Source organism: Camelina sativa, chromosome 9 (assembly GCF_000633955.1).
Source record: "Camelina sativa cultivar DH55 chromosome 9, Cs, whole genome shotgun sequence".
In the NCBI taxonomy this organism is placed as follows: Eukaryota; Viridiplantae; Streptophyta; class Magnoliopsida; order Brassicales; family Brassicaceae; genus Camelina; species Camelina sativa.
The window spans coordinates 12,117,504-12,136,442 of record NC_025693.1 but is presented as its reverse complement, the minus strand read 5'-3'; the positions used below and the strand labels follow the sequence as shown (position 1 = coordinate 12,136,442).

At 42.3% G+C, this 18,939-nt stretch overlaps 1 protein-coding gene across 1 annotated transcript; it reads right to left on the bottom strand.

The window, feature by feature from the left end:
* On the bottom strand, positions 4,226-4,567 carry LOC104715211. Its single transcript, XM_010432642.1, has one exon. It carries the CDS (start codon positions 4,565-4,567, stop codon positions 4,226-4,228), a length of 342 nt encoding a protein of 113 aa, XP_010430944.1.

Below are 18,939 nucleotides of genomic sequence, written 5' to 3'. Positions count from 1 at the left end.
GAAGGGAGAGAGATCGCCGGCCGGAGAAGGGAGAAGGGAGAGAGCTCGCCGAAGAAGGGAGAAGGGAGAGAGTTCGCCGGAGAAGGGAGAAGGGAGAAGGGAGAAGGGAGAAGGGAGAGATCGCCGGCCGGAGAAGGGAGAAGGGAGAGCCGGAGAGATCGAGAAAAATAAAAAATTGTCGGGATAGCTAAGGGAGAAGAAGACAATTACTTAGGTTATATCGAAATTTCCGACGGAAAACCGACAGAAAAACCGTCGGTTATGGCTAAAATTCTTAATTTCAATTTATTTCATTCCCGGGTAAAAATTTCGAGACCCGTCGGAAATCTGTCAGAACTTTCCGACGGATTTCTGACGGATATTGATTTTCGACGCTAGTTACTGACAGATTTCCGACGGTTTATAGCTTAAACTCATTGATTCCATAATTTTTCTTCATAAATATGCATATATTATGTGTTTATGATAACCATGGAATTAATTCTCAAAATAAGGAATTCTCAAAATATGCATATATTAGTTGGAGTTTTTTTCGAGAATTTTCCCATTTATTATACTATAATAGTTATTTATTTACTAAAATTTTGGACAGAAAATAGTAAGATGGAATTAATTACGCAAAAATTAAAAATCTACCTTCGAGTTACAATAAGTTTAATAAAAACAAACTATTTAGAATCAGAAGAGTAACCAAAAGAAACTGATATCCGTCAGAAATCCGTCAGAAAGGTAATAATTCAATTTTGTCGGAAATCTGTCGGAAACCGAATTTTATTCGAAGTACATTAGTAATGGGTATATTTACCGACCAAATTCTGACGGGATATTCTGACGGTGGGCTTTGGTCGGTAATCCATCAGAAATGGTGACAGATCTGACGGATTTTTTTCGTCTATTTTTTTCCGACGGAAAACTGACCAACACGAGTCTTGTTAGAAATCTGTCGATAATCCGTCGGAAATTACCGACGGATTATGCCCGTTACATGAAAAATTTATCTCTGTAGAAAAGAAAGCTAGAGATGAACACCGACTAATCCTAAATTGCAATAATATAGAAGGAAGAAGAAGCTGCTTAACGCCAACGGGTTGGGACCAAATACATCAAGAATAGAAAACGTGAATCCCAAGAAAAAGATAGAAGAGGAGAGTTATACATCATCCAAGGTTTTCAGGCAACCACGGTATCCAATATATACCTTAATCTAGATCAAGAAATGAAACGGGGTATACACTCATTGGGATTTACAGGCCTAGATTTATCGATATTTAAAAATGGGCTGCACTAGCTTATTAAGTTATTGTATACATCACTACTAGGTAACAGCCCGCACGTGCGGTATAAAATAATTATTAAATGTTTTTAATGTAATTTTATTTACAAAATCTATAATATTTATCGGTAATTGGAATCTAAAATTCGATTGTGTAGTATATATATATATATATTTTAAAAAATATATATATAAAATTTTCTGTTTAATAAGTAAAATTTAACCTGTAAGAATTATTATAATATCAATTAGATTATCATATGATATGAACAAAAAGTTCTTAAAATTTATTTAAAATATTTTATGAAAATGTAATTAAAGGATACTGTATAATTAAGTTAAAAAAGAATATAAGAATTTAAATTTAGATGTTAATTATATTTTTGGAAAACTGATATAAATGTTATTAAAAATTAATGACAAATAAAGGAAATAGTGTCTGGAGCTCTGTGAGTGCGACACGTCAGCATTTTGTGTGAGAATGTTTCTCTTTTAATATATAAGGGATTATTCAAAGATGGGATGCGGAGGAGTGTTTTGAGAGCATGAAGACGTTCTGATGCTACAAGGATGTGTTGTAGGATTCTGGAAGATGATTACGCGCCTGGGAGGAGTCACGGATATTGGATGAAGTGGCAATACTTTTGAAGACTTGTTAATTGGAGGACAAGATATTATCGTATCAACTAGAAGATTTGAACTTATGTTTATTTAGGAAAGTAGGTCATAGGTGGTTCATATATATTGTGATGTCAAGGCAAACATATTGTTTAGCCGTTTTTGAGAGATTTGATAAGACTCGAAAGTATAAAAAGCTTTGGGAGTTCTTGTGTTTTGAGAGAGATTAAGAATTGGTCAGTGACAAGTCTTGTTGACTGTGTGTAAAACTGATTAATCACATCTTGTAAGGTGGTTTAAGTGATTCTTAATATTAGAACAAGTTTTGTTCATTGCTGGCTATATCTTGTTTTTACAATTGATAGCAGAGCAGCCAACCGACGAGAGATTCATACTCGACACAGGTTGAGATCTTGAGACAAAGATGGAGTCAGCTAATGAACTGGTGATACATCAGAAGCCTGTCATGCTGGATGATAGAGGCTATGGTCGCTGGAAGGTACGCATGGTCCAGCTGATCCGAAATCTAGGTGAGGATGCTTGGACGGCTGTGTAAGAAGGATGGGAACCTCCCTATGAGAAAACCGAAGCTAGTGACAAGATCACTAAACCTAAGGCACGATGGACGGTAGATGAAAAGAACTTGTCCAAATATAATGCTAGGGCACTTAATGCAATATTTGGAGCTGTTGACGATGATGAGTTTAAGCTTCTTCAGGGATGTGAGTCAGCTAAAGAAGCTTGGGATATTCTGAAGAAGTCTCATGAAGGGGATTCGAGTGTTAAAAGAACAAGATTGGATCAGCTTGCTTCTCAATTTGAAGTCCTAAGGATGGATCCAGAAGAGACAATCTCTCAATTCAGTGCTAAAATGAGCTCTATCGCCAATGAAGCTAAGAATCTTGGTAAAACCTACAAGAATACCAAGTTGGTTAAAAAATTAATTAGGTGTCTCCCATCTAAGTATGCAGCACACAAAGCTGTCATGAGAGTCTCTGGAAATACTGATACCTTGAAATTTGAAGATCTGGTTGGTATGTTGAAGTCAGAAGAGATGGAGGTTGCTGAAGAACAGAGAGTTCATGGCAAAAGAATTGCATTCAAGGTTGATGACACAAACGACCAGCTGAAAGAAATTAAAGATAACATGTCCTTGATGGCTAGAAACTTTGGTAAAGCTCTAAAGCGAGTTGAGAAAGGTCAAGGAAGAGAGTCTTCTCGCTGGAACAGAAATGACGGTGAAAGATCTGGAAATCGTTTCAATAGGACTGAAAAGGAGAAGGCTGATCACAGAAAAGAAGTTCAATGTCAGGAGTGTAGTGGGTTCTGTCACTATAAACCTGAATGTCCTTTGACAAAAAGGAAGGAGATGAAGTGTTTTGAGTGTAAAGGTTTTGGACATTTGAAGACAGAATGTCCAAATTTACAAAAAGCTAAGAACAAGTCATTTATTAGCTTCAGCGACTCAGATTCTGATAGTGATGAATAAGAAGGAATGTTGAATCTGTTTGCCTTTAGTGTTAAGAGTGATGAGGTACCTGCTGAGAGCTCAGATGATGATGAGGAAGATTCAATTACAAAAGAGAGCTATTGTGTACTCTATGACAATTGGGTTCAGCTGTGTAATGAAAAATTGCTATTTGTCAAAGAAAAATTGCAGTTGGAAGCCAAGGTCAATATGCTAGAAGAAGAATGCAAGTCTGAAGTTACAACTTTTAAGGAACTACTTCTTGCTGAAAAGGAGTCGCTTGAGAGAAAATTGAGAAATCTTCAAGAACTCTATGGTTTGGAGAAGGAAAGATCAACAAGCCTTGAAAGGGAGCTGAACGAGAATCATAAAAAAATAAGGATGGTGAACACCACCGGATTTGCCAGCCAGTCGGGATATTGTACTTCCGTTATATGATCAGCTTTCAGGAGTCGCTCGACTTCGTCTTGTACCGCCTTTGCTCGATCAATGCCAAGACGCCGACGTTTCTATCAAACTAGTTTGAAAGTGGGGTCAACATTCAGCTTATGACAGGTGACCGATGGATCAATGCCGACCATGTCTTTAGTGGACCAGGCGAATGTCGAGGATCGCGATTTCAGAAATGCTACCAACTCGGTTTTGATTCTATCCTCGAGTTCAGCCCCAATTCCCACCGTTCGAGAGGGGTCTGCTCCGTCAATGTTGACTTGTACAATTCGGCATCCTGTGGCCTTTAGCCGGTCTGGCTCCGGCTTGTGAGGGTCACCGAGGTGATCCTCGCCCTGTAATTGCTATGCGTCATCTTTCCGCCTCTGCTTTTTCTCGAGAACAGAGCAGGTTCTGGCCATCTTTTGATCGCCAAATCACGTATAAATTCCCGTAGCAGCTGGGAACTTAACGCAAAGATGATAGGTAGAAGGGACTGCCTGCATCGAGTAGATCCAGGGTGAACCTAAGATGGCGTTGTAGATTGGTGGGGCGTCTATGACTACGAACTTGGATTTGCGCGTTACACCTCCAGCTTGGACTTGCAGCTTCACGTCGCCCATTGATGCTTTGGCTACGCCGTCGTATCCCGTCAGCGTTCTAGCTTCTAGTTTAATTTGTTCCAGTGTGACACCCATTTTTTCCAATGTTTGCCAGAACAGGATATTGACCGTGCTGCCGGTATCCACTAAGACTCGCTCTACATTGAATTCGCCCATTTTGACCTTTACCACGAGGGGGTCGTTATGAGGATGGTGGATTCCCCTAGCGTCTTTGGTTGTGAATGTAATGGGATCCGTACTAAGCGGTTCCTCCTTGGAGGTCGCCTGAATGCTGTAGATTTGGCGTGCTCGCTTTTTTAGATCTCGGACGGAATCCTTACATTCATCGGTCTAGCCGATAACCATAGAAATTCGACCGCGAGAGGAGGTATGTTCAGGCTGCTGCCTTTTTGACGTTTGGGTGGTGCTGTGAGTCCCTCTACTGGCGCCAAATTCTGCTGCTCGGCGGGAGGTGGCTGTTGCAGGTCGCATGGCGCATTGTTTGGGTGGTTTCTGCTCTTCTGACCTCGGCCAGGATTTGATCGTTCGAATCTTCCTCCGCGACCTCTGCCTCGCGACCGCCGCGGAAGGCTTTAGGTTGGTAGACAGCTGTGATCTCGCCAGAAAAATACTTTTCGTATAGGTAATTGGAGAGATGTTTGCATTCGGCCGTGGAATTGCCTCTGATCTTGTGGAAGTCGCAGTATAGTTCTTCTTGCACATATGGGGACGCGTTGTCCTATCCTCCATCTTCGGAGATCGCGCTGACCACCCCACGCTTAGGATCCCTTGGGTCGTGATGCTTCCGGGGCTCTTGATAACTGTCTCAGCCTCTCTCTTTTGCCAGGACTGTCCATACTGGGGGGCCTTCACAATTCGCTTCGCCTTGTCCTCCTCGACATATGCAAAGCGAGATCCCCAATGAAGCGCATCATCAAAGTCCTTGGCTTCCCGGATATTGAGGTCTACTTGTAAGGGTGACCCGGGGACGAGCCCTTACTTGAATGGTGCGATCGCAACGTCTTTAGTGACCGAAATGCTAGCATACTTTTCTTTGAATCTGGTAAGATATTGTCGCAGGGGTTCGCCAGGCTCCTGGGCTATGTCCCACAACTCTGCGCTAGAGTTACCGTGTTCTATGAAGACCCGGTAATTGCGCAAGAAGGCTGTTGACAGCTCGGTGAAATTGTCAATCGAATATGTCGGGAGCTGGGAGAACCAAGTTAACGCGTTCCCTATTAGGCTCTCGACGAACAGCTGACATCGACCAGCGTCCCTCTGTTCGTCAGTGAATCTGGCTTTAGATACGACAGCCATGAACGAGGTCATGTGCTGCATTGGATCTTTAGTTCCATCGTAGGTCGGCAGCCTTAATTTAACGGTAGGGACATATGTCTCCAAGATTCGTCTGGTGAATGGGGTTCACTGCATGGCCTCGAACATCCGGTCAATCTCCGGAGCCGTGCTCACAGCTCGATGGAGGAGAGAACCCATATCCCGGATCTTGAGGTGGATTTCCTCCAGCTCAGGAAAGGGGGCAGAATCCGGACCTCTTTGAGAGGACTGCCTGATGTGGGGTTGCCCTAAAGTTAACGCCAAGGGTGCGTACCGATTTTGAGATCGGAAGGCCGAAGGCGGTGGGTCGCTAAACAGTTGCCGGTTTAAGGGCCCATCCCTCCGTGCTACTAATGGCGGTGCGGCGCTTTGCTGGATTGGAGGGGGTGCGCTGCGCTCTATCGCATCCATCCGTCGGTTGGTGTCGGATATCGATTGGAAGAGATCCTGGGAGATCGTTCCAAACACATGACAGAGGTCGTCCATTGATACGAGCTGAGAAGGTTGCGCGACCGGCGCAGATGAAGTCTGTCTAGCGACAGATCCATCAACAAGCGGGATTTCTACATGCTCCTGGGTACCGTGGTGGGATACCTCGGCATCTTCCACTCCGTCGGAGGGTGTTGTTGAGTCGTCTGCTGGGTTGTCCAAGGTGTTGCGGACGCGAGTCCGGACATAGACACGTGCAGCGGGTGCGGTGACAAGCGGATCCACGGCGACATCCTGCGGGTTGGTGGCTACGGTGACTGGGTCGTCTTGATTTGGAGCTGTTGTGTTGGCGACAGCGTTGTCGAAGGTCAGAGACATGGTGTTTCTTAGTCGAATTTCAAAAGATTCTTGAGAGAGAAGTAACTTGAGAAATTAGCGTCCCCACAGGCGGCGCCAATTGTAGAAACTGAGTTTCACACAATGAATTTGTTTGAGAGGGGAAACAAATTCAACAGCACAATCTCTCTAAGAATTCGGATCGAAATAAAGAAGAAAAGAGGAATTGAAATCTCTTGGAAAACAAGTTAGGGTTTTTCTCAAGAACAATAAAAATTAGGGATTTTTGTATTAATTGCTGGATGATCTTACAATGAGAGGATTGCCCTCTATTTATAGATTTTCGAAGATCTGCTGAATATATTCACTTTCCTAATTATGACCGAGCTGATTAGGAAAGTCCTTCCTTTTCTTTATAGGTCAGCCGCAGGGCGAGGTGAGACGTCGGTTTGTCACCTCGGCACTGGGCTTCTCGGTATTACTTGGCCTTCAGAGATGAAGTCCAAATTAAGGCCGAGCTCCTAGTTTAGATAACTGGTTCCTTTAATCGGGTTTAGATCGGTATGTTGGGGGTGTTAATTCCCGCACCAACAATGATTCAAGAGGAGTTTAAACCACACTGGATCATTGGGATTGACCCTAACTTTTCCAGAGTGTTGGCCGTGCTGAAATTCGGCAAAACAGGATCTTGTTGTTCTGCTCAGGTGAATCACTACTTTAGTTAACTTTTTTATTAAGAAAATTAAGTTTCTTCTGAAACCCTTGAAGTGTCAAATTACAAAATTCTAGGGTTTATAGAGTTACTTTAATATATTATAATTATTATGTAGGGTAATCTCTCAAGACATGCAGTTGGTTAAACATAATTTTGATTTAGAAGGTTTGATTGGTATGTAGGGTAATCTCTCATAACATATAAAAGATTTACGATTAACCTGTTTGTAAGTTGCAACTATTGAGCTGAGTGCGTTTGTTATCTATTCCTAACCTTAAAGTATATGATACAGGCTTTGTACACGGTGAATATTATATTGCACTTTAGTCATTTTGATATATTCCTCAAAGTTGACCGAGTTTTGTGTGTTAAATCTGCATAGGTATATGATACTCCTTGGTTAAAGAGTTATTACGATGCAAACTCAATGGTACAGCTGATTCATACTTTAGGTGTTCCATCCTGTAAGAATGATGTTTTCATTGTGCTTTTGTTGTTGTGTTCTTTGCGTTAGATTCAAAATCAATTTAGTCTCTTCAATGATGCAGGAACCAAGGCATTTATGTCGAATTGGACTCCCTATTCACAAGAGGAAAATGTCATGGTAAAAAATTAAAGGGTATCTTGGCGTTTTAGTACGTTTCTGAAACTTAATTAGAAGTTTGATACATGTACTATTTACAATGGAAAAAATTGGGTGATGTGAGATAGAGCAGAGTAGAGATAGAGAAATTAGTGGAACAGAGGCGATGGGGGAATATACGTTAAAGCCCTGGTCGGTTGGGAAAAAAAGAGGAAAGAGAGAAAGAGAGAGGGAAAAAAGAAAATGGGTGGGACCCATGACTTTTTGGATGTCTTTTTTTGTTTTACGTTTTTTTCTCTTTCTCTTTCTCTTTCTATTAATATTTTTTTCTCTTTTCATTACAATCCCTTTTTCTTAATTATTTAAATATTTATTAGTATATCTTTTGTTTCAAAAATTTTTCTACATACAAAAAAACTATGTATTTTTCTTTATAATTTGATATGCATTTTGTTTTAATGATTTTAAATATATTTTATTCAAAATATCTATATTTGTGTACGGTTTAAATCATTTAGCAGGTTCAAACCATCCAGCATGTCGTCCAGTAATATTTGTGTACGGTTTAAGCCATCCAGCATATTTGATAGATTCAACTCGTCCAACAGTATTTGTGTACGGTTCAAACCATCCAGCATGTCGTCCAGTAATATTTGTGTACGGTTTAAGCCATCCAGCATATTTGATAGATTCAACTCGTCCAACAGTATTTGTGTACGGTTCAAACCATCCAGCATGTTAGATAGATTCACACTATCTAACAATATTTGAGTACGGTTTAACCCGTACACTAATATCACTGGATGGTTTAAATCTATCCAATATGTTGGATGGTTTAAACCGTACACTAATATCGCTGGATGGTTTAAATCTATCAAACATGTTGAATGATTTAAACTGTACACAAATATTATTGGATAAAAGATAAAATATATATGAAACATATTTAAAATCATTAAAACAAAATACATATCAAATTATAAAAAAAAACATAATTTTTTATAGGTGAAATAAATTTGAAAACAAAAAATATATTAATAGATATTTGAATAGTTAGAAAAAGATATCTGTGATGAAAAGAAAAAGAAATAAAAATAATAATATGTATATAAAGAGAGTGAGAGAGAAAGAAGCATATAAGCAAAAAAAAAACAAGGAGAGAGATACACGATGTACTATTCATAAAGGATAAAGTTTTGTTTTTTAATACCCATGGCACTATTTGTAAAAACAATATTTGGCTGAGGGCTGGAAAGTCATCTAAATAGTGTCCTACAATACAAACCGTTTATTTTACTAATTGTGAATAGGGACTGTACTACTTTTCTAATAAAGTTTGAAAAACTGTCTGTTTTGCCAAATATCCCAAAATTAAATCATCTTTTTTTTTTCTCCTTGAGTATTTAATAAACTTAAACATGTTTGTCGCTTTATCTCCTATAGGTTGCCTATGATGGAGGATATGGATATGGACTATGGAGCGGAATACTTCTCACATCTCACATTTCTGTTAATCCGGTTGTTCCTTGTACATGGAAGAAACATTTTAGGCTTGGTATATTTGGAGCCTGGTACTAATGAAATATTCACTTTCAAACTTTTATGATTTCATGTCTAACCCCTAGCTCGGTTGCAATAATTATGTTTTTGATTCTTTTTTCATAGGATGCTAGCAGGAAAAGGGCATCGAAAATGTTTCCATCACTTCGTTCCCAACTCTCAAGGAAATCAGTGGACTGTGGTCGAACTAATGCACTACTCATTGCTGCATATGGTCAAGCTAAAAGTGTAACAGAAAAGTACTCATTTTCTTAAAGTTAGTGACATAACTATGTGAAAATGAGTAATAATATATATCTTTTGGGTGGTTTCTCTTATATATTGCCTCTGTTCTCTGCTCCTTTGGTGCTGATTCTTTTTGAGAAAACTCTTAATTATTTTTTAAAACAGTATTTTTGACTCTACTTCTGTGTGTTGAAGTTCCCTCACAATCATTGTCCGATTTTTACATTTATTTAATTTTCAAGTAGGGTGTTGGCATGGTAACGAAATTTGAATTATATGTTGATAATGCCGGCCTCATATAATATATGTTTGTGTATATATATGCTTAACCAATTACAAAAGTGGTCAAGTGATGATCGGAATTAAGTATAGAAATCATAGGAGATTATGACTAATAAAATCATATAATTACATGAAGTATATACTTGTAAACTTAATCATTCAATTAATCTATCTATGATTGTGATTGGGTAGGCTGGAGATATAGATCTTGAGGGTTGATACGATAAATAACCATGGAGCTTGGAGACTCGACTGTTGGATATGGGTTTTACCCTGCCTTAACAAGCCTCCCTTTTGGCCCATTCAGGAAATAGTCAGCATAACCCCCAGAAATGTTGACTGACCAAATCTCCCTTATCCGGCCGACAAAGCTTCTAGAAGGCCCAATAAAGACGGACAGCCCAGTAAATGACAGTCCGCAAAGAAACGATCACCGACTTCACTTTAAGTCGGTAACACATCGATCCCGAGGCAGAAGGTTGAAACGTCCCATCAACTATAAATACCAAGGGAGCGACGTGCAGAAGGCATCAAGTAACCTGGGAGTAGGAGTCAAGAGATCGTCCGATTCTAGCTTTAAGTGTTATTAGTCAAATTGAGAATACTTTTACTCTGTAATTGACCGATCGGCTTTTAACGGATATATTGTAATTTGACGATCTTTGACAATCTTAATAAAGTCCTTTGTTTCGTCTTCCTTAATTATCATTCTTGAGCCAGTAGCATTACTTGTTCAACATTTGGTGTGCATCCAGGGAAAAGAAACAAAGGGAACTTTTAAAGAAAGTCCAACATCAACGCAGTGCGTCTTAAAAGATGAGAGAAGGGGATACCACAGGAAGCAACGGATACGTAGCGGATACGCCGGACCGCATCCAGCAGGCTCAAGAAGAACTCCCACATATTCCACCGACCCGAGCCCCGGCAACACCAAACGGATCGGTAGGGGAGGGAACTAGTGCCCTGGGTGTCGGCGCATTGATGCGGAGCATACTCGAAAAAATAGAGGCCCAGGACAAGAAGACGGAGGAACGTTTCGTTTCTCTCTCCAATATCTGTGCAAGGTTGCAAGAAAATGCCGAGCAGCCAGAAGTCAACAATAGAGTCGAAAAGGGACAAAATGGAGAATTAGTCAAGCTCAAGAGCCAGATAAAGGACGTCATGAGCAAGTTCCACCAGGCTACCAGCGCAGCACCCGACGTGGATCACATGTTGGAACAGTCCCAAAAGACACCGTTCACCGCTTGAATTCGCCGAGTTGTTGTCCGTTCGGATTGTAAGATCAAACACTTGACCCCATAAAAGGGCGACTCGGATCCAACCCATCATCTAACGTCGTTTGAGATCGCAATCCATCGATGCGAATTTCCCCCAGAAGAGCTCGAGGCGGGGAAATGCCAGCTGTTTATAGAAAACTTGAGTGGTGACGCCCTGGGCTGGTTTTCTTCTTTTCCGCCCGACTCAATTGATAGTTTCTACACGCACTCGTTGACCTTTCTGAAGCAATACTCGATCCTGGCTATCCCCACCGCGACATTCGCCGACCTCCACAATATCGAGCAAGGAGAGCACGAGCCATTGCAAAAGTTCATGGATAGGTTTAAAAAGATTGCCACACAGGTGAATGTCCCCCATAGCGTTTCGCTTGCCGCTCTCCAAAAGGGTCTATGGTATGAATCAAAGTTCCTCGAAGATCTTAAGTTGAACAGATTCCCTACTTTCCAAGATGCCCTCCATCAAGCAGGAGTCCATATCGAAATGGAAGAGGAAAATGTCGTCTTCGATAAAAAGCGCTCCTCCACCGGAGCCCAACTAACAATCGGCAAGATAAAAGAGGTATACCATGATCCTCTTCAGCATCTCGAGAAAGAGTACCTCGCAGACAACAAGAAGAGGGGCGCGACATACCTCGTCAACGACGCCCCACCGCCCCCAGTTGCTAGCTCGTCAGGACTAGTACCGACGACCCCACCAAAGGGAGCGAGGGAGGAGCCCGACCATAATCTCTACTGTGAGCTACATGAGTATACCGGACACTCGACACAATCTTGCAGGCACTTGCCAAATGCGCTGCTAGGAAAATATCTTAATGGCGAGGTCACAGTGCAGTTGTGCCAGTACAAAAGCAATGCTCCGCAAGGCTGAGGTAACGCATGAGGTCGTCTAAGGAAACAGGGCCCAAATAACCGACTGGTGCCAAATAACCAGCCCGAAGCTGTTAACTAGACAGGCGGACAAGAAAATCAGTCGGCCAACGCACCACCACCCCCGGCCCATCGTAGGATCAACGTAATAATGGGAAGCCTTCCATTCGACCCCAACTTGCCTCGCGCTGTATATCCTATCCACGATGTCGATAGTACTGATAGCGTCTGGTTACCTGGTAGCACACCTACTTGCCGGTCGTACGCTCCGATCATGTTCAATGAAGAAGATGCTGCAGGACTGCCCAATTCGGCCACCGGACCTGTAGTCGTCGAAGTGAATATTGGCAACTGCCTAGTCCCAGATGTCTTGGTTGACACGGGAAGTTTAGTAAATGTTATCTTTAGGAGTGCACTTTCCTGGATAAAAGTCGACTTGCATCTTGCCATGCCAGAGGTGCAAACTCTAACCGGTTTCGATGGAAGCTCCCTCACTTCCCTTGGCAAAATCATGCTACCTATATACGTTGGCGGAACGGTCCACCTCTTTGACTTCACTTTCGTTGATAAGAAAACTGCATATAATGTTATCCTCAGAATGCCTTGGCTCAATAAAATGAAGGCCGTGGTCTCAACGTACCATCAATGTGTGAAATTTCCAATAGCGCTCGGCACCTACACCCTTTATGGCGACCCGAAAGCAACCCAATTGCCACCTCGCCGTCATGTTGACATGATCATGGGGGGCCTGACAGCTTGCAGAGATTCTGTGCGTTCCATCCGTGACTACGTGAAGGCCGGCACGACCGCAATATGGACAGTTAAAGTTCTGTTGTTTGTTCCACCAATCACATTCACGGCAGACGACCTAGTTGGAGTCATCTTCCCACATAACGACTCTCTCGTCATCGAGTTGCACATCGGCGAGAGCGAAGTAACAAGGATTATGATTGACACGGGAGCTCCGTCAACGTTATCTTCTGAGATGTCCTAGACAAGATGGAAGACAACAACAGAGAAATCAAACCATCGATCAGGCCGTTGATAGGGTTCAACGGAAACTACATGATGTCATCTGGCACAAACAAGTTGCTGATCTACGTGTCATGCGTAGCCTTGTGGCACAAGTTTGTCGTCATCGACAAACCAACAGTCTATAATATCATTCTAGGATCCCCTTGGATTCACGACATGCAGGCTGTCCCGTCAACTTACCATTAGTGTGTCAAATTCCCTCTGTCCGGCCAAATATGTACGATTAAAGGAAACCAGGCGATGCCAGGAGCTATTTTGTTATTCAGTGCAAACTAGGAAAAGCCGTTGATTTATAGCAATCAAAGAAAGCAATGGACGAGTTGCCAACCCCCAGCCCTGAGGAAATTCCAAGTCATCATCTGATCGACGAAATCAATATTGACGAGAGTGACCCAAAGTGGTGCATCGGAATTGGTGCAGACCTTGATCCGACAATAAGAGCTGACTTGATTCAATTCTTGAAAGATAATGCTTCCACCTTTTCCTGGTCTTTCGACGATATGGTTGGAATCAGTATGGACGTCACGAGCCACGAGCTTAACGTTGACCCAACCTACAAACTAGTAAAGCAAAAGCGGCGTAAGCTCGGCCCCAAATGATCCAAAGCAGTAAATGACGAGGTCAAGAAATTGCTCGCAGCCGGATCCGTCATGGAAGTCATAAATCCCGAGTGGCTAGCAAACCCTTTGGTGGTAAAAAGGAAAAACGGGGAAAACAGGGTCTGCATCGATTTCACTGACCTGAATAAAGCCTGCCCCAAGGATAGTTACCCATTGCCGCACATCGAGAGACTCGTCGAAGACACGGCAGGGAATGCATTACTTTCCTTCATGGATGCCTTCTCAGGATACAATCAAATCTTGATGCACACCGACGACCGCAAGAAAACTGCCTTTATCACCGATCAGGGCATGTTTTGCTATAAGGTCATGCCGTTCGGACTAAAAAATGCGGGGGCCACCTATCAACGTCTCATCAATAAGATATTCGCAGACCAGCTGGGGATAACCATGGAGGTGTACATAGACGATATACTAGTCAAGTCTGCAAGTGCAAGCGATCATGTCGAGCATTTTCAGAAATATTTCCAAACTCTTAATAAGTACAACATGAAGCTTAAACCGGCAAAATGTTCATTCGGCGTAAAGTCCGGCGAATTTCTAGGATACATCGTCGCTAAGAGAGGAATAGAGGCGAACCCGAAGCAAATCAAGGCTATACTCAATATGCCTTCGCCAAGGAACAAGCGCAAAGTCCAACGGTTGACCGGCAGAATAACAGCCCTTAACCGATTCATCTCACAATCAACCGACAAATGCTTGCCGTTTTACCAGTTGCTTCGGTCAACGAACAAGGAGTACGAATTGATGACTGAATGTGAACAGGCATTCGTCGAGCTAAAAACTTATTTGATCACCCCACTCATACTCTCGAAGCCCGAAGAAGGAGAGAAGCTTTACCTGTATATTGCTGTTTCCGGATCGGCAATCAGCGGGGTTCTAGTCAGAGACGACCGAGGTGAAAAAAGCCTATTTTCTACGTTAGCAAGACGTTAGATGGGGCCGAGCTGCGCTATCCAAACCTGGAAAAAATAGCCTACGCCGTGGTCATCTCAGCTCGCAAACATAGGCCTTACTTCCAGTCACAAACGATCGCAATCCTGACAAACCAACCTCTAAGGCAAATTCTTCATAGCCCAGGAAAATCCGGTCGTATGGCAAAATGGGCGGTTGAATTAAGCGAGTATGACATCGAGTACCTCGGCCGGACATGCATGAAGTCTCAGGTATTGGCAGATTTTATCGTCGAACTGCCACAGCATTTCACCTCTTCTACCCAACCGAAGAAAACTGGTATTTGCACGTCGACGGAGCATCGTCGCAACATTGTTCAGGAATCGGAATTTGCCTCACATCACCTACCGGCGAGGTCGTCGAGCAATCGTTCCGTCTCAACTTCACTGCAACAAACAATGAGTCAGAATACAAAGCACTACTTGTCGGGATGCAACTTGAAGCACGGATCAGCGTGAAGTGATTTCACGCCTACTGCGACTCCCAGCTCGTCGCCAATCAGTACAAAGGTGAGTATGACCCCAAATGCGGTCGCATGGATGCTTACTTAAGGATAGTAAGAGAGCTCGCACAAGGATTTGATCATTTCGCAATCGACAAAATACCTTGAAGTGCTAATGCTCCCGCAGATGCTCTGGCTGTTCTAGCATCGACCTCGGACCTCGACTTACGTCGAGTAATCCCAGTCGAGAGCATTTCTACAAACAGCATTGACGATGGGGGCTACATCAATGTAATATCCGCCGACCCCCAGGATCCGGCTGACCTCGATGAAGAAATGCGACCTAGTGGTGCCGAACTAACCAATTGGCGACAAGAGATACTTCAATACATCAATGAAGGGACAACCCCAGCAGACAAATGGCAAGCTCGGCGACTTAAGACAAAAGCGGCACAATATGCCATAATTGAAGGGCGCCTCTACCGATGGAGTGCGGCCGGCATTTTATTACACTGCATCTCGGCAGAAGAGGCCCACCGAGTAATGCAAGAAACGCATGAAGGGGCCGGCGGAAAGCACTCTGGTGGACATGCTTTAGCACTCAAGATCAAAAAGCGTGGAATATACTGGCCAACTATGGTCAACGATTGCGAGCAATTCGCCGTTAAATGCGAGAAATGTCAGAGACACGCGTCCGATATACACGCCCCGGCGGAATTACTCTCCACCACAACAGCGCTGTATCCATTCATGAGATGGGTGATGGATGTTGTTGGACCACTTCCTGCCTCGCACGGCAAAAAGTTCCTCCTCATATTGACGGACTACTTCACCAAGTGAGTCAAGGCAGAGTCCTATAAGAAAATCCAAGCAAATGAGGTCCAAAATTTTGTTTGGAAAAATATAATATGCCGACATGGATTACCATACGAGATCGTCACTGATAATGGGTCGCAATTCATATCCAAGAAGTTCGACGACTTCTGTGCAAGCTGGCGCATCCGCCTTAGCAAGTCAACTCTGAGGTACCCCCAAGGTAACGGCCAAGCGGAAGCAACTAACAAGACAATCATAAGCGGCCTAAAGAAGCGACTCAAAGAAAAGAAAAGACTCTGGGCCGACGAGCTAGACGGTGTGCTGTGGTCTCACCGAACAACCCCGCGAAGAGCGTCCGGACAAACCCCGTTCTCACTAGCGTATGGTTTGTGTCACCAGCTGAAGTTAGTGTCGGCAGTTTACGCCAAACTTTGCTAGTCAAAAACCTAGAGTTAAATGAAGAAATGCTTTACGATAACCTAGACAAGATCGAGGAATTGCGAGATCACGCCCTACTCCAAATCTAGAACTACCAACAAGCAGCAGCTCGTCATTATAACAAAAAGGTCAACCTGCGATCTTTCAGAGAAGGAGATCTCGTCTTGTGCAAAGTGTTCGAGAATACCGCCGAACTCAACGCCGGCAAGCTCTGTGCAAAATGGGAAGGCCCGTACCAAGTCTCCAAAGTCGTCCGCCCAGGAGTCTACGAGCTAGTGACCATGTCCGGAGAAGCAATTCCGCGATCTTGGAACGCTGGCAACCTAAAGTGTTATTTCTATTAAAAAAAAAAAGAGGTTTTACTATTTTAGGATATCTGCTATCTATGTAATCTGAACTACGATAGGCTTGATCCTTCTTTTTTCTTAAGAAAAAGGGAAGGTACGTAGGTGATGTTCATATATTTTACCTTGTTTTCCCTTAGTATATTCACATCTTTTGCATCATTTACTATCTAGTTTGGCCATTATTGCATAGCTTTAGAACTGTTTATGCATTAGAGTAGAGTTGCATTGCATTTGCATAGTTTCTTGCATAAACATGTGATTTTGGAGCCTAAGAAGCATAGAAAGAATGCTGAAGAAGATTGAAGCTATCAAGAGAAGAAAACAAGGGAGTTAGAGCTGAAGAATCAAGGTCCGGAAGTCCACTCAACCGCCCACTCGACCAGACACTCGACCGTGTGCGGAAAAAGACTCGACCGGATGGAAGAAGCAGAAGAAGAGGTCAGTCGACCAGGCACTCGACCGAGCACCAGGTCGAGTTGACCGAGCCGCCCATCTATTTTGTCTTTTAGTATTTTTAGGGCTTCCCCTCCTTTTTCTATATAAAGTCTTGTACCCTGCAGTCACCAAAGGGAGGAACCTTTTAGAAAATCTGTCAACTTAGTATTTACCCTTTTGGGAATTATTACTTTTTAGTCTTCTTTTTTTTTTTAGATCTTTTAGCCACTTTTGCAAAAAAACAAGAGAAATCTTTGATAGTTGCTGGTTGAATAACTTTCAAAGTATTAAGATTTTGAGTTTGATTCCTTATTCAATATTGTAGATCTTGTCTTATCTCTCTAATTAAGCAAGTTTCATTGATTTCTGGGTTTACAATTTTGTTCATCATGATTAGTGATTGTGAGTAGTGTGCTTAGATCTTAAGGATGGGTTAGGCTGGATAATGGTTGTGGTTGTTTAGATTGGTCAAGCTTGTTTGTTATAGATCTCTTCTAGGCTAGATATGTTCTATGTTATCCTTATATCTGAGAGGGTAAGGTTAGATCTTAAGCTTCTTAGCATCACACCAATTTCTAAGTTGCTAGATAAGGCTAGATCTAGAGATTATCATTAAGCATGCTAAGAGATTAGATGTTTTGTTTGATTTTTGACATAAATGATCTGTTGTTTAATGTCTGCTTTTATATGTTCTTTGCTAAGTGAGAACTAGCCTAGAAATATCTTAGCTTGATTGTTATTGCCAAGAGATTGGATTACATGTTTTAGAGATCATTGTCTATAGATAGCTCATGTTTGATTGAGGTTTGTTGACCAGTTTAGATAACCATAGTTTGAGTCCAGCCCATGAATCCATCCTTAGGACCTTCTTTGTCTATTGATTTCCCTGTTTAAATCCTGTTCAATCGCTTGTTGTCTGATTTACTTTCGTTCTGCTCTGTTTTTGATTGTTGCTCTGTTTCTCGTATTTGTCCACTCGACCTAGTACTCGATCGAGCATACGATCGAGTGCTTGCTCGAGCTCGTCCCAGAGTCTCTTGTTTATGTTATGCATCTGTCCTGTTTCATTCCCTGTTTCATTATAGTTTCATTCTTGTTGCATTCACTTAGTTTTCTGTTCAATCCTGTTCATTACTTGTCTTACATTAGTTTAATTAGTGTTTTTGTTTAGGTTCATCACTGCCTTGATCATTCTGTTCTCTTTGCATTTAGTATCTTGTCTTAGTAGCTTTTACATTTTGTATTTCATATTTGTCATTAGGTTGTTAGTTCCAAATCATCATCATAATTGGCTTCACTTAGATAAATGTTCATATCCTGATTGCTTGCATCACACTCAATTTGGTTTGACATCCTTTACGCTACAACTACATAAGGGTAATTGATCTCCTTGCATTCCACATGTTCATCATCTCTATCATCATTCATCATCAATCACCATAAGAAAAGGGTATCAATTTGGTGCCGTTGCCAATTTTGAGTGTTTGTTTGTGACATTTAGGATCTACATAAGTCTGAGATTAAGTTCTATAGCCCTTTCGATCACTACTGATCAAGATTCTTCCTCTGCTTGGTTGTTTTGAGTCGCAGGTACCAACTCGACCAGCACTCGACCGTCTGCACGATCGAGTACCTGATCGAGCCACACCCCGGATACAATTAGACTTCTCATCTCAGTCAACTCGACCATCCACTCGAGCCTGTGCTCGATCGAGTGCCTGTTCGAGTCAGTGCTCGAGTCAGTTGATGCAAACAAGATCCAAGGGTAGTCAGAATCTTCAAAGGCTCCTTGATCACATCAACCGGCGACCAAGAGATCTGAGACAGCAGAGAACAAGAATCCTCCAAGAACA

Bases quoted from the DNA above. Each gene is read 5' to 3' on its own strand.
- LOC104715211 (XM_010432642.1), bottom strand. From the start codon at position 4,567: ATGGGCGAATTCAATGTAGAGCGAGTCTTAGTGGATACCGGCAGCACG.